The sequence below is a fragment of the Lepidochelys kempii genome, chromosome 12, assembly GCF_965140265.1.
Source record: "Lepidochelys kempii isolate rLepKem1 chromosome 12, rLepKem1.hap2, whole genome shotgun sequence".
Classification (NCBI taxonomy): Eukaryota; Metazoa; Chordata; order Testudines; family Cheloniidae; genus Lepidochelys; species Lepidochelys kempii.
Window position 1 is genome coordinate 34,972,566 of NC_133267.1, and position 16,896 is coordinate 34,989,461.

At 44.7% G+C, this 16,896-nt stretch overlaps 1 protein-coding gene across 4 annotated transcripts in view; it reads left to right on the forward strand.

The window, feature by feature from the left end:
* The window catches only part of ATP2C2 (ATPase secretory pathway Ca2+ transporting 2), a 50,087-nt gene that overhangs the window by 22,365 nt on the left and 10,826 nt on the right, over positions 1–16,896 (forward strand). For all 4 annotated transcript variants that reach the window (XR_012154535.1, XM_073308079.1, XM_073308077.1 and 1 more), the window contains 6 exons: positions 1,244–1,368; positions 4,383–4,480; positions 6,703–6,804; positions 8,434–8,523; positions 10,155–10,259; positions 15,671–15,827. Coding sequence is in view for 3 of the 4 variants with exons in the window: in XM_073308079.1 (XP_073164180.1) it covers positions 1,244–1,368; positions 4,383–4,480; positions 6,703–6,804; positions 8,434–8,523; positions 10,155–10,259; positions 15,671–15,827 (677 nt within the window). In the remaining variant the exon portion in view is untranslated. The remainder of the gene's footprint in view (positions 1–1,243; positions 1,369–4,382; positions 4,481–6,702; positions 6,805–8,433; positions 8,524–10,154; positions 10,260–15,670; positions 15,828–16,896) is intronic.

A 16,896-nucleotide genomic window follows, 5' to 3' on the forward strand; every position in this document is an offset into this window, starting at 1 on the left:
CTGGGTCTACTACATCCCAAGCCAGTGTTCTGACCACCAGTTTATTGGCTATCCTGGGGTCTCTTGCTCGCATTTTTTTGTGATTTTTTTTCCCAAAGGTCTCAGTTTCACTCTTTATCAGAATGAAAACAAATTTCAAAGTTTCAACATTTTCTGGAAAATGGAATTGTTGTTTTCTGGCCAGCTTTAGTACTAATCACCCCAGGAAACTGAGCCCGCCCAAGTTGTCTGAAATTTGACACCCGGAAATTCAGGCAATTGAAATCGGTAGTCACTTTTGAAAATGTTTGCCTTAACTGATGTTTTAATCCTGAGTTAATTTTTATGCTTAATATAAACATTTATTGCCTTGTAACAGCAGATATCCTTTATGACCCATTCATACCTGGCTACAGAACAACAGAGGGTTATAAAATGATTGTCAGTATTTTCTCTGGAATAACTATGCATAGTGCCAGATGCCAGTCTGGTTTACTAGGGCTATGTCTACATTACCGCGGTAAGTTGACCTATGCTACACAACTCCAGCTACGTGAATGATGTAGCTGGAGTCAACATATCTTAGGTCGAGTTACCGCAGGGTCTACACCGCAAGGGGTTGATGGGAGAAACTCTCCTGTTGATTTACCTTACTCTTCTCGTCGGGGGTAGAGCACAGGGGTCGACTGTAGAGTGATCTGCTATCCATTTGGCGGGTCTTCACTAGACCCACTAAATCCATCGCTGGTGGATCGATCTCAGAGCATCGATCCTGGCTGTAGTGTAGACGTAGCCTATGGCACCAAGAGATCCTTTGGGAGTCCAGGCTACTCAGAATAGAATTAACTCTCTGAGAATAGCTTTGAATCATCTAGGAGAGGAGGTCAGTGGGTATGATTGAACCATGCTGCCAAGCAAGGTTGAACCTTCATCTTCAGAGATTAAAAATCTCAAATTCCCAGATGTAAGGAAATGAACTATCCCTGGCAATGTTCAAAATTGTGCTCACTCTCCAGACTCTTTTAAATGGAGAAGGACATGCAGAGGATTATTGTACATATTTATATTGCATTATGTATTGGGAATTTGAGCTGTTAATATTCAACAGTCACGAGATTTCCATTCCAGACCATCACATTCAAGAGGACATTCATGCCTTCTGGAAATGCTTATTTGCAATGTTCGAGTGTATGCGTGGGTGCAGCGCCTTGTGGTGTGACCCATTGTAACTAGAAACCTGTTCTTTTGCTATACTGCAACCCAGCCTGGCCGTGGCTGCCATCCCAGAGGGGCTACCTATTGTTGTCACGGTGACGCTGGTGCTGGGCGTTCTAAGGATGGCCAAGAAAAGAGTGATTGTGAAGAAGCTACCCATAGTAGAAACTCTAGGTAAGGCTGATGGTGGTCACATCCAAAAACAAAGCCATGTATTCATCTGTCCAATCTATACAAATCTGCAACCAAATTGGCTACTAGCTTGCTTAGATAACCCAGGGTTATCTGGTGTTATGACTTGAACCAAGGGCTGGAGCAACCCAATAACCCAAATTCTTAAAAATTATCTCTCTTCACCCCTCACCATGTTATTCATCCTCTTCCTTTAGTCCCAATGGCCACTAAAGTGGCATACCAGGAACACAGCCGAGATCAAATGGCTAATGCGCTGTTGTCACCCTTTCTTTCCTTGGAATTGGCTGTCCTTGACCAGCCCTTCTCTCCTACTAAGACCTGCCTATCTTGCCCCTGCACCCAGGCCTTGCCTCTTCACTTACTTCCCACTTTGTTGGTCCATATGCTTCTCCTGTTCTGTACCTGGCTGGAAAGCAGCTGCTGCCCCTGCAATAGAGCAACTGGCACAATGGTATAGGCCAACTCAACTGCTGTTCTTCCCTGTCTACCTGCCCACCTCACTGATATTCCTCTGCCGCCTCTTCACAATGGCACACCCAAAATCACTGTCTCCTAGTAGGCTCCCTGGCCCTATGGGTTAGTATGGAGCATTGCATGAAGGGAAATGGAGATGTCCGATATTGAGCACCACTCTCCATTCTGATGATGGAGTGCATTTAACTACATCTAGGACCACAAGGCAGCATCATGCAGCTTCACATGGCTACTGTGGAGCCTTACCCTGCATTTATGACACAGATATAACTCCCATTGACTGAGGAACATGGAACATGGGACTGGAAGGGATCTCCTGGCTCTCTGAGTCCAGTCCCCGACTATCACAGGCAACCCTGTCTCATAATCCCATTTTAAAATGAGTTAGGTGGTTTGCCCCCTCTACTTGCATTTAAAGGCTGTTCCAGTACCTCACTCCTCTGATGGTAAGAAACCTTCTAATTTCCAGCCTAAATTTTTATTCATGGCCAGTTTAGCCCCATTTGTTCTTCCACCAACATTGTCCTTAGCTTAAATAGCTCTTCTCTCTCCCTGGTGTTTATCTCCCTGATATTGAAAGCAGTCGTGTTCCTTTGTGCCCTTGTTAGGACTCCAGGATCAGGGTCCCTGTTTGCTAAGCAGCAACAGAGTCCTCTCACCCTTATCTCCATTTTATCTGCACTGACTCTAACGCCAGGACATGTGGAGCTGCCTGCCCCAACCCCATAAAGAATTGATTGGATTCTAAAAGTGCCAGCCCTGAATGGGCCTTTTCATCCAATAACTAGGAACTTTGGAAGAATGTCCAAGCATTACAAGGAGCAACATTCTCCTACTTGTTAACAACACAAGTCCACAAAACTTTTGTAAAGAGCATATTTGTCCTTCATTCAACTTTTTATTTAATTCTGCGAATAATTAAATTCAGACTAATGAAAGATAATGATTTGCTCTGCACTAATCCTTCAAAATTGCAATTAACTTAATCACAGGCCAATCTCCTTTCTTCTGTCTGGGTTCTTGTATGGCCCTCATCATCATCACCATATCTGAGCTAAACCCATTTTGCCACCTTCTGGGGAAATGATTCCGTCCATTTAAGTGACTAAAATTAGAGGACTTGATTTTCCTTTACATGAAAGCCTCTTTGTACTGCTGTAGCAGTGTAAACTGGCCTTAAAATGGGCATCAGGCTAATTCACTCCCACTCTAAATCTGCTTTACGTTGTCAGTGCAGTGCAAAGAGGCATTAGTGTAAATGAGAATCAGGTCCAGAATTTGTGTTGTGTTGAATTGTATTGCATTTGTATTGAAATGTTTTATTATTTCCAAGCAGAGTTTGAATGTGGAATTGCCTCTCTATCTGCCCTAGGGACTCTTATGGCCCCCATTATTGTCATAACTAAGCACCTCAGCATCTTCAATGTAGTTATCTTCACAGCACCCCTGTGAGGTAGGGAACAGCTTTTATCCCATTGTACAAATAGGGAATGGAGACACAGAGGGTGTGTCTATACTGCACCAAAACGCCCGCAGCTGGGCCGAGTCACCTGACACGGACTCGAGGGGCTTGGGCGGTGGGGCTACAAAATTGTTAAGTAGCTGTCTGAGCTCAGACGTCTACCTTGCAATTTTATAGCCCAGGTTCTGCAAGCCTGAGTTAGCGGATTCGGGCCAGCTGTGGGTGTTTTATTGCAGTGTAGACAAATCCTGTGAGGCTAAATGACTGGCCCAAGGTCCCATAAAAGGTTTGTGGTGGAGCAGGGACTTAGAATAGAATAGAATAGAATAGAATAGAATATCAGGGTTGGAAGGGACCTCAGGAGGTCATCTAGTCCAACCCCCTGCTCAAAGCAAAAACAATCACCAATTTTTGCCCCAGATCCCTAAATGGCCCCCTCAAGGATTGAACTCACAACCCTGGGTTTAGCAGGCCACCGAACCCATCTTGACCCAAAACAAAAATAGGTGCCATTGGGATCCCCCTTGCACCATCGTCCAAGAGAATGAAGAACTGCTGAGTGAGTCTTTGGGTGCCTGGGCACCCATTGTCTCACCATCTGTTGGGGTTTTTGTCTTTTATTCCCATATTTCCTCCCAGCTGGTCGGTAACTGCTGCATTAGCACATGATCTTGCTGCTTCTGATCGCTTCCTCAGAAATTAATGCCTTCTCTGAACCATGCAACATGTGATGTTCAAGAGTGATGGAACCTTCCTTCCAATAGCTATCTCCTCCCAGCTCCCAAACCCAAATCATATACATGGTAGTACAGTGCCTTATCAAGACACTGGAGAGGCACAAACATGTTTGCACTGGTTTTCTCTGTAGCCCTTAATGAGGGGTTAGAAAATTCACCCAGCTTTTTGTATTTTGTTCTTTCTCTCACATAGGTCTTTGCCCAGTAATGGCTCATGTTTGTAACATACAAGTAACATGTTATAACATTTCTATGGCATCTAATCTAGTTGTTCATTTACACGTTGCATTAGTTCTGATAAAATTTTTTCCTCCCATCAGGTTGCTGTAATGTCATCTGTTCAGATAAGACAGGGACTTTGACAGCCAATGAGATGACAGTAACTCAGCTAGTAACCTCAGATGGATTCCAGGCAGAGGTATGGTCCATGAAATTATACTGACTTCATCATTCAAGCCCACAAGAAGGTCATGCCTGACTAATCTAATCGCCTTTTATGATGAGATTACTGGTTCTGTGGATGAAGGGAAAGCAGTGGATGTATTGTTTCTTGACTTTAGCAAAGCTTTTGACACGGTCTCCCACAGTATTCTTGTCAGCAAGTTAAGGAAGTATGGGCTGGATGAATGCACTATAAGGTGGGTAGAAAGCTGGCTAGATTGTCGGGCTCAACGGGTAATGATCAATGGCTCCATGTCTAGTTGGCAGCTGGTATCAAGTGGAGTGCCCCAAGGGTCGGTCCTGGGGCCGGTTTTGTTCAATATCTTCATAAATGATCTGGAGGATGGTGTGGATTGCACTCTCAGCAAATTTGCGGATGATACTAAACTGGGAGGAGTGGTAGATACGCTGGAGGGGAGGGATAGGATACAGAAGGACCTAGACAAATTGGAGGATTGGGCCAAAAGAAATCTGATGAGGTTCAATAAGGATAAGTGCAGGGTCCTGCACTTAGGATGGAAGAATCCAATGCACCGCTACAGACTAGGGACCGAATGGCTAGGCAGCAGTTCTGCGGAAAAGGACCTAGGAGTTACAGTGGACGAGAAGCTGGATATGAGTCAGCAGTGTGCCCTTGTTGCCAAGAAGGCCAATGGCATTTTGGGATGTATAAGTAGGAGCATAGCGAGCAGATCGAGGGACGTGATCGTTCCCCTCTATTCGACATTGGTGAGGCCTCATCTGGAGTACTGTGTCCAGTTTTGGGCCCCACACTACAGGAGGGATGTGGATAAATTGGAGAGAGTCCAGCAAAGGGCAACAAAAATGATTAGGGGTCTAGAACACATGACTTATGAGGAGAGGCTGAGGGAGCTGGCATTGTTTAGTCTGCAGAAGAGAAGAATGAGGGGGGGATTTGATAGCTGCTTTCAACTACCTGAAAGGGGGTTCCAAAGAGGATGGCTCTAGACTGTTCTCAATGGTAGCAGATGACAGAACGAGGAGTAATGGTCTCAAGTTGCAGTGGGGGAGGTTTAGATTGGATATTAGGAAAAACTTTTTCACTAAGAGGGTGGTGAAACACTGGAATGCGTTACCTAGGGAGGTGGTAGAATCTCCGTCCTTAGAGGTTTTTAAGGTCAGGCTTGACAAAGCCCTGGCTGGGATGATTTAACTGGGAATTGGTCCTGCTTCGAGCAGGGGGTTGGACTAGATGACCTTCAGGGGTCCCTTCCAACCCTGATATTCTATGATTCTATGATTCTAAGAGATTGCTCACATTTAATTTAGCATAGGTCCAGTCCTGGACGTCCATCAGTCTCAGTTCTTTGCATGGTCAATTCCTATATAAGATGTTCTAAATGTATGTGTATTTATATTAGACTACGGGCTTATTCCTTGTGCATCTGAAATTCCCGCTGACATGAATGGGAGTGTGGGGTATTGAAGGAATGCCGAATGAGGCCCCATAGTCACAGAAGCTGCTCATGCCAAGTGAGCGTGCTGTACTTGAAAGAGCGTGGTTGATGAAATCACATATGCTTTGCACACAAAGCTCCCAGCAATATCATGAGCATAAACATAGCATAGAATATTTAGATGGTCCTGCCAGCAGTGCTAATGCTGCTGTTGGCATTTCTAGCAGAAACATTTTCAAACATTTACTAGCAGGTTGACTTGATGCTTTTTTTTTTTTTTTTTAAATAGCCATGGGGCCTGATTAGCTATGGCCTTGCATGTTGTTGTCATCACACCAGTGCATAGTGGGTGTAAACTTCTACCATAAAAGACAGTGGAGAATCACACCTTCAGCAATCAATAATCATAAAACAGGAGCATAGGTTAGTATATTGTATTCCAGCTGGCAAATCTAATGTAGCTGCACCTAACTAAGAATTTGGCCCGTTGATTGAACTGTACCCAAACTTTAAAGCCCATGATGATCAATAGGATTGAAAGATGGCAAAGTGAGTTTTCTCATCCCTAGATAGTACTGCACTTTGATTATTACAGTATTTGCCACCTTAGCTATAAATATTGCTCCCAGCAAAACACATTAATCCCAGCATGCCTTGAAAATAGATCATAAATGTCCCCAGAGATGTTGTGCTGTATAAGGAGAAAATATTGATTGTCATATATTTCAGCTAGACACTGAGAAATTTTATGTATGCACCTTCCAAATATATTTTCCCCCAGGTGAGCGGGGTTGGATACAGTGGGAAAGGAAGTGTGTGTCTGTTACCATCAAAGGAAGTTATTAAGGAATTTTCCAATGTCTCAGTAGGAAAGCTAGTGGAGGTAAGTAGAAAATATTAATCAAACTACTCCATTTTCACTCAATTATAATTTATGATGCTCTCCTTGTATGATGAATGTTACTGAAACTGCACTTTTATTGGCTCTAATTGAACATGTCCTTGCTATAGCAAGAGGACCTAGAGAAGGGTTTTGTGCAGTTACTATATCAGACATGACAGTGGTTTATAGCAGGTGACAATCATCAAAATATCTAGGGAGAAGCCAGAAACATTGGCTTGCAGAAATGCTTTGCAATTTTGGATAAGAGTTTATGCAGTGGTGATGCATAGAACAAGGAGCAACTGACTTTATTAGTTTTTGTTGTGTAGAGTAGCTGCAATTCCAAAATACAGCCAGCTGGTTAGGCAGAATCTTCACTGATTTCAGAAGGTACTGGGGATCTGATTTTCATAGACACTCATGTGCAATTTTTACCACTAATTTTGCACATGCAATTGTATGTGGAAATCAGATACTTGCATATGCAAATAGCCTGAACTGGAACCTCAGATTTAATCGCCTTTCAGTTTTGGGAACGGGTTGATCCAAACCCACCCCTCAGATTTATATTGCATGTTAGAGCCACAATTAGAAGGGACTAGTCTTTCCAGGTCGGATTTGTAGAGCTGATTCAAAGAGAGGGAAATCATGAAAATATAGTTCAACATTTGCATGTTCATTTTTCAGAATTTGAAAGATTAAATGTTAGAAGAGGGACAGGCGGACCCGGGGCAGATTGAGTAGATGGGCTTCTTTATTGCGATACTTGTTCCCCTCGACCCAATTGTCAAGTAACCACTGAATTAATTACAGCACACTCCTTTTATCTAAGTTAGTATATAAATACCTACATTTACTACAATGCCTCCAAAACCCTTATTGAGTAATATGAACACCCATATCAGGAATATAATTATTCCTGCCCCTATTTACTGTTTACAACACTAAACATATCCTACAGACATTTTTACTTTGAAGATGCATTTCTCTGCAGTAATTGTAGCCACAAGTTTCCCCTAATCAGCAGTTTGCAGGGAAGGGAGCCTGAGCTCATTTATGTAGCTGGGACAGGACGGGAGAGGGAGATAACCCTGCTTTACCCAAAAGGTATCCTTTAGATCCCCACATTCCTTATGCAGCTACATCACTTATCAATCCTTAACATGGAGAAGGGAAGGGAGAATCAAGCAAAGAGACGGTGCCTGCCTGTGCCTTCCTCCCTAATACCCTGCTAGCGGTTACCCAGGTCTTCACTTAACCCTTACATACCCCAACATTCAATATTTTTACCAGTTCTACTGATTTGGAAGCTCCTCAAACTGGTGGAAAAGTACAAGAGCCATCTTTTGAAATTGCTGGTATTTTGATCCAAAATATTACGCGATGGCTGTGCCACTGAACTTGACCCTTAGCCCTCAGATTCAACCTTGATGCCAAATTCTGACCTTGGGTTTTAACCTATCCTGGATCTGGATCCCACCTCCTTAGTTTAGCTCACCTTGACATGAACAGGAAGCTGTCACAAAGCAGCCATTCTAGCTCTGCAATATCTTACCAGTTAATTAGAGGGAGATATGTAACGTATAATATTTCATATAAAAATAATGTATGCAAATATATCACTTTTAGGCTGGCTGTGTAGCTAATAATGCTATTATCAGAAAAAATACTGTGATGGGCCAGCCAACGGAGGGAGCCCTTATTGCTCTTGCGATGAAGGTAGGGTTTCTTATATTTGTTTGTCTTTTGCAGATTTCTTCAAGCTAGGGTCAGGTTCTGTGTAGGTAGTTAATAACTCCTTATATGAGCTGGGGAGAAAGAGAATATGGTCCTTTAGTAACGCAGAAACTTGCAAAATAAGCTGAATTCACTGGACATTATCTATTGCAGTCAGTAATTGAACAGACTGACTTCAGATTCTTCTTGCTTCTTTTTGGTCCTTCTTGCAAGAATCTTTGTCCCCTCTACCCCAGCCCACACGTGTGCGCGCGGCCACACACATCTATGCCTGCTGCCACAGGCAAACACCTTCACAGAGCATTTCCATGCTATAGCAATAATGGTTTTACTTGGCTGGTTTGTGTAGTTACACTGCACAATGGATTTCTTTTGGGTTGAAATCAGACTCCTTTCCATTGTTCTGCAGACACCAGTAAGGAAACAGCAGACAAATGAACATACACAAGCCAAATTAGAAGTCATGGCAGAGAGTTTTCTTGTAGTTTTGTCATCTGTTACTTCCTTACCTTTTTTTCCTACAGTTGTGAAAAACAAAGAACTCTTTGATTGTTCTTTTGACCTTCCTGTGTAGAGTGCAAAATACTGTCCACCACAAACAATGGGCCTGATTTAGCACTGCATTGCACCTCATGTAGTCACTTTCACCTGTATGAATGCTACCATTGCGATTTGGAAAAGTACCAGAGCCGAGTGATTTTTTTTTTTTTTTTTACAAAGCGGTCGAAACCCCCAGAGTGACAGGAAACACCCCCCAAAATGGAACCTTTGGAATATAGCAACATCAGTGCAGGGCATGGCTTATTTGACTACATGATATTCAGCATGTTAAATATGAATCAATATGAATCAATGTGTCACAATTTGGACAGAATGTATTTTTCAACTGAATTAGTTTTCAAGTTGTCAGCTCCCTAGAGGAACACTCTGAGGGGGCTTTTTGGAGTTTAGTTCCTTTCTGAGCTGAGGCTATAGGAAATAAATGAAACCACTGCCCATTCTTTGCAATCTTCCTCTTTTTCGAAGGGTGGAATGTGTATGAATCAACAGAATGATGGTCCTGTAATTAAAGAACAAGACCGGGAGTCAGGAATTTTGGGTTCTATTCTGAGCTTTGACACAGACTTGGGAAAGTTACATAGGCCTAAATGTTCATAAATGTCCATTAATTTCTGAGTGCCCAGATTAAGACATGAAGGCCCTGAATTTCAGAGTTGAACACCCACAACTGCAGATGAAGTCAATGAGCATCATGGCTACTCATCACTTCTGAAAACTGGGCTTTTCATAAATTCCAAGGCCAGAAGGGACCATTGGGATCTTCTGGTCTGACCTTCTGCGTAGCCATAGAACTTCCCCAAAATAATTCTTAGCACAGAGCTTTTAGACAAACCTCCACACAGGCTTAAGGTATATCAAATTAGGCAGCTCAGATAAGCAAAAGCTTCTGAAACTGTGGGCCTTAATCTCTCTCTTTGCTTCTCTGTCCTGCATAAAGACGTGATCATTGTTTAATGTTGGTAACTCACTGTACGTAAAAGTGCTATACAGAGCATGTGCAAAAACTGGCATTGTTTCGTATTTCAGTAATAGTTTTAATTTCCTTATTTTAGATGGAATTAAGTGATGATATAAAAGATATTTATATAAGAAAGAAGGAAATTCCATTTAGCTCGGAGCAAAAGTGGATGGCAGTAAAATGCATGCTGAAAAATCAGGTACAACAATAATTATATAGACTGGTTTCATGTTTCCTATCTTGTATGTGAATATCCATGGAAATGAAATGAAGTTTCTTAGGGTATGTCTACACTACGAAATTAGGTCGAATTTATAGAAGTCGGTTTTTTAGAAATCGGTTTTATATATTCGAGTGTGTGTGTCCCCACAGAAAATGCTCTAAGTGCATTAAGTGCATTAACTCGGCGGAGCACTTCCACAGTACCGAGGCAAGCGTCGACTTCCGGAGCGTTGCACTGTGGGTAGCTATCCCACAGTTCCCGCAGTCTCCGCTGCCCATTGGAATTCTGGGTTGAGATCCCAATGCCTGATGGGGCTAAAACATTGTCGCGGGTGGTTCTGGGTACATATCGTCAGGCCCCCGTTCCCTCCCTCCCCCCGTGAAAGCAAGGGCAGACAATCATTTCGCGCCTTTTTTCCTGAGTTACCTGTGCAGACGCCATACCACGGCAAGCATGGAGCCCGCTCAGGTAACCGTCACCCTATGTCTCCTGGGTGCTGGCAGACGCAGTACGGCATTGCTACACAATAGCAGCAACCCCTTGCCTTGTGGCAGCAGACGGTACAGTACGACTGGTAGCCGTCATCGTCATGTCTGAGGTGCTCCTGGTCGCCTCTGTGAGGTCGATCAGGAGCGCCTGGGCAGACATGGGCGCAGGGACTAAATTTGGAGTGACTTGAGCAGGTCATTCTCTTTAGTCCTGCAGTCAGTCCTATTGAACCGTCTTATGGTGAGCGGGCAGGCGATACGGACTGCTAGCAGTCGTACTGTACCATCTTCTGCCAAGCAGCCATGAGATGTGGATGGCATGCAGTCCTTCTGCACCGTCTGCTGCCAGCCAAAGATGTAAAAGATAGATGGAGTTGATCAAAACAAGAAATAGACCAGATTTGTTTTGTACTCATTTGCTTCCCCCCCTCCCCTGTCTAGGGAACTCATTCTTCTAGATCACACTTCAGTCACTTACAGAGAAGGTGCAGCGAGGTAAATCTAGCCATGTATCAATCAGAGGCCAGGCTAACCTCCTTGTTCCAATAACAACAATAACTTAGGTGCACCATTTCTTATTGGAACCCTCCGTGCAGTCCTGCCTGAAATACTCCTTGATGTACAGGCACACCCTTTGTTGATTTTAGCTCCCTGAAGCCAACCCTGTAAGCCGTGTCATCAGTCGCCCCTCCCTCCGTCAGAGCAACGGCAGACAATCGTTCCGCGCCTTTTTTCTGTGCGGACGCCATACCAAGGCAAGCATGGAGGCCGCTCAGCTCACTTTGGCAATTAGGAGCACATTAACCACCACACGCATTATCCAGCAGTATATGCAGCACCAGAACATGGCAACGCGATACCGGGCGAGGAAGCGACATCAGCGCGGTCCCATGAGTGATCAGGACATGGACACAGATTTCTCTGAAAGCATGGGCCCTGCCAATGCATGCATCATGGTGCTAATGGGGCAGGTTCATGCTGTGGAACGCCGATTCTGGGCTCGGGAAACAAGCACAGACTGGTGGGACCGCATAGTGTTGCAGGTCTGGGACGATTCCCAGTGGCTGCGAAACTTTTGCATGCGTAAGGGCACTTTCATGGAACTTTGTGACTTGCTTTCCCCTGCCCTGAGGCGCATGAATACCAAGATGAGAGCAGCCCTCACAGTTGAGAAGCGAGTGGCGATAGCCCTGTGGAAGCTTGCAACGCCAGACAGCTACCGGTCAGTTGGGAATCAATTTGGAGTGGGCAAATCTACTGTGGGGGCTGCTGTGATGCAAGTAGCTCACGCAATCGAAGATCTGCTGATATCAAGGGTAGTGACCCTGGGAAATGTGCAGGTCATAGTGGATGGCTTTGCTGCAATGGGATTCCCTAACTGTGGTGGGGCTATAGACGGAACCCATATCCCTATCTTGGCACCGGAGCACCAAGCCGCCGAGTACATAAACCGCAAGGGGTACTTTTCGATAGTGCTGCAAGCTCTGGTGGATCGCAAGGGACGTTTCACCAACATCAATGTGGGATGGCCGGGAAAGGTGCATGATGCTCGCATCTTCAGGAACTCTGGTCTGTTTCAAAAGCTGCAGGAAGGGACTTTATTCCCAGACCAGAAAATAACTGTTAGGGATGTTGAAATGCCTATATGTATCCTTGGGGACCCAGCCTACCCCTTAATGCCATGGCTCATGAAGCCGTACACAGGCAGCCTGGACAGTAGTCAGGAGCTGTTCAACTACAGGCTGAGCAAGTGCAGAATGGTGGTAGAATGTGCATTTGGACGTTTAAAGGCGCGCTGGCGCAGTTTACTGACTCGCTTAGACCTCAGCGAAACCAATATTCCCACTGTTATTACTGCTTGCTGTGTGCTCCACAATATCTGTGAGAGTAAGGGGGAGACGTTTATGGCGGGGTGGGAGGTTGAGGCAAATCGCCTAGCTGCTGGTTACGCGCAGCCAGACACCAGGGCGGTTAGAAGAGCACAGGAGGGCGCGGTATGCATCAGAGAAGCTTTGAAAACCAGTTTCATGACTGGCCAGGCTACGGTGTGAAAGTTCTGTTTGTTTCTCCTTGATGAAACCCCCCGCCCCTTGGTTCACTCTACTTCCCTGTAAGCTAACCACCCTCCCCTCCTCCCTTTAATCATTGCTTGCAGAGGCAATAAAGTCATTGCTGCTTCACAGTCATGCATTCGTTATTCATTCATCACACAAATAGGGAGATGACTACCAAGGTAGCCCAGGAGGGGTGGTGGAGGAGGGAAGGAAAATGCCACACAGCACTTTAAGCACAGCACTTTAAAAGTTTACAACTTTAAAATTTATTGAATGACAGCCTTCTTTTTTTGGGGCAATCCTCTGTGGTGGAGTGGCTGGTTGGCCGGAGGCCCCCACACCGCGCTCTTGGGCGTCTGGGTGTGTAGGCTATGGAACTTGGGGAGGAGGGTGGTTGGTTACAGAGGGGCAGCAGTGGCAGTCTGTGCTCCAGCTGCCTTTGCTGCAGCTCAAGCATACACTGGAGCATACTGGTTTGGTCCTGCAGCAGCCTCAGCATTGAATCCTGCCTCCTCTCATCACGCTGCCGCCACATTTGAGCTTCAGCCCTGTCTTCAGCCCGCCACTTACTCTCTTCAGCCCTCCACCTCTCCTCCCGGTCATTTTGTGCTTTCCTGCACTCTGACATTATTTGCCTCCACGCATTCGTCTGTGCTCTGTCAGTGTGGGAGGACAGCATGAGCTCGGAGAACATTTCATCGCGAGTGCGTTTTTTTTTTTCTTTCTAAGCTTCACTCGCCTCTGCGAAGGAGAAGATCCTGTGATCATTGAAACACATGCAGCTGGTGGAGAAAAAAAAAGGGACAGCGGTATTTAAAAAGACACATTTTATAAAACAGTCGCTACACTCTTTCAGGGTAAACCTTGCTGTTAACATTACATACATAGCACATGTGCTTTCGTTACAAGGTCGCATTTTGCCTCCTCCCACCGCGTGACTACCCCCTCAACCTTCCCCCCTCCCTGTGGCTAACAGCGGGGAACATTTCTGTTTAGCCACAGGCAAACAGCCCAGCAGGAATGGGCTCCTCTGAGTGTCCCCTGAAGAAAAGCACTCTATTTCAACCAGGTGACCATGAATTATATCTCACTCTCCTGAGGATAACACAGAGAGATAAAGAACGGATTTTGGTTGAATGCCAGCAAACATACACTGCAATGCTTTGTTCTACAGTGATTCCCGAGTACGTGTTACTGGCCTGGAGTGGTAAAGTGTCCTACCATGAAGGACGAAATAAGGCTGCCCTCCCCAGAAACCTTTTGCAAAGGCTTTAGGACTACATCTAGGAGAACCGCAAATGCCAGGGCACAGTAATCCTTTCACATGCTTGCTTTTAAACCATGTATAGCATTTTAAAAGGTACATTCACCAGAGGTCCCTTCTCCGCCTGCTGGGTCCAGGAGGCAGCGTTGGGTGGGTTCGGGGGGTACTGGCTCCAGGTCTAGGGTGAGAAACAGTTTCTGGCTGTCGGGAAAACCGGTTTCTCCGCTTGCTTGCTGTGAGCTATCTACAACCTCCTCCTCATCATCATCTTCTTCGTCCCCAAAACCTACTTCCGTATTGCCTCCATCTCCATTGAAGGAGTCAAACAACACGGCTGGGGTAGTGGTGGCTGAACCCCCTAAAATGGCATGCAGCTCATCATAGAAGCGGCATGTTTGGGGCTCTGACCCAGAGCGGCTGTTCGCCTCTCTGGTTTTCTGGTAGGCTTGCCTCAGCTCCTTCAGTTTCACGCGGCACTGCTTTGGGTCCCTGTTATGGCCTCTGTCCTTCATGCCCTGGGAGATTTTCACAAAGGTTTTGGCATTTCGAAAACTGGAACGGAGTTCTGATAGCACGGATTCCTCTCCCCATACAGCGATCAGATCCCATACCTCCCGTTTGGTCCATGCTGGAGCTCTTTTGCGATTCTGGGACTCCATCATGGTCACCTGCGCTGATGAGCTCTGCATGGTCACCTGCAGCTTGCCACGCTGGCCAAACAGGAAATAAGATTCAAAAGTTTGCGGTTCTTTTCCTGTCTGCCTGGCCAGTGCATCTGAGTTGAGAGTGCTGTCCAGAGCGGTCAGAATGGAGCACTCTGGGATAGCTCCCGGAGGCCAATACCATCGAATTGTGTCCACAGTACCCCAAATTCGAGCCAGCAACGTCGATTTAAGTGCTAATCCACTTGTCAGGAGTGGAGTAAGGAAATCGATTTTAAGAGCCCTTTAAGTCGAAATAAAGGGCTTCATTGTGTGGACGGGTGCAGGTTTAAATCGATTTAACGCTGCTAAATTCGACCTAAAGTCCTAGTGTAGACCAGGGCTTAGGCAACAGCCATACAAAGGGTTTCAGACACAGGTAGATGGTGCTTTCATAAATTACATCATAATTTTCAAAAGCCACCATTTCAAAGACATTTTGCCTTGACATTGTGGATAGCACTGAAAAAACCAGGACGAGATTTCAGCGTAAATGTTTGAGAAAAATTCATCCTGTTTTGCAAACAGCTGTAAAACTAGTAAAAAAATAAATAAAATAAAAGTGTTAATGATTTTTTGCACCAAAATTTCAATGGGAAAAAATGGACAACATTTCCGAGAAACTGCCTCCTTTGTTTCCCTGCCTGCTTTAATTGTCTGAGTTAATTTTATTCTCTATTTAAAAAAAACAAATAAACACTTTTTCACTACCAGGGTCACTCAGATTCATTCCACATAAATGCTGCATTCTATAAGAGGCATGTGTCCATGTGTTTTATGGGATAGATAATGGCATACACAAGGGAACCTGCACATCTCGGATGCAAAGCGTTTAACTGTCAATATTTTTAATGACGTAGCTTGTCTCCTTATTTTAAAGGGGCAGGAAGATGTTTATTTTATGAAGGGAGCCTTTGAAGAAGTTATTCAGTATTGTACCATGTACAACAATGGTGGCATCCCACTGTCTCTCACACCACAGCAGAAAGCCTCCTACATCCAGGAAGAGAGAAGAATGGGATCTCTAGGCCTGCGGGGTCAGTTAGTATTGCATCCTTTAAGCTTACAGGTTATCCTAACTGTATGTTTTCGAATAATAGTAATAATAATAATTAATAACAACTCTTTGCTTCTCTAGTGCCTCATGCACAAGTTGCAGGAGTGGGATGAGTCTTTATATAGCAGCAGCAAAGTACTTTTCAGTGAGAACAACCCCCCATTTTCACCCCATGGAATTCTTCTCCATCTAGCAATAACCAGGCATCTGCCAGTGTCCTTGCTGTCTCTAAAAGTACTGGCCAGGAGAGGATCTGGGCCACTGTAAAAAGCATCAGGTGAAAATTGTTCTTGCATAATGGAACATAAAAGGATTGGTCACTTGGCCCTTACTCGTGTTAGTCGTCCCAAGGAAGAGCCGGGTGTTTTAGGGAAATCAGCACAGATTGGGAGCCAGGAATTCCTGATTTCCAGGCCCAACTCTGGTAGTGACTCTCTGTGTCTTGAGTCAAGTCACAGCACCTACCTGCTTCAGATCTCCCATGTAAAATAAGCTCAAGAATACTTGTTCTATTTAACACTAAGGAGTGTTTGGGGGGATTGTTAGAAAATATAGTGTCAGTTATTGTCATTACTTATATGAGTAACAGCAGCAGGATCAGGCCTGGTTTTTTATATTTTTTTTTATATTTTTATATTTCCCCTCTGTTTCCAAAAGCCTTGTGTGTTGACTGCTCATTTTCTCATAAAAATCTTTCTTTATTGGTGTTTTATATCCGTGAAATGCAAAGGAACTGTATGCAACCACTGGAGAGTGTGAACAGTTTTCCTCCACGAACAATTCCAATTGTCTGAGACATAGGTTAATGCTGTCACTAACAAACTGAACACTGTATCTTGCATAGTCTGTTCTGGAGCCGGGTTTTGGTCAGAGAAGCTATTTCAACAGCAACAAAAAGCACATTTGGAAGTGATACATGGAAGCCAATGGGAATCTTGCCTTTGCAAAGACTCAGCATAGTCAGTGTGAGGATTTCAGGATTTAGTCCTGTGGGTCTGCTGCTGCCCCATTTGAAATCCCTCCCATCGATTTCACTGGGAATAGGATCC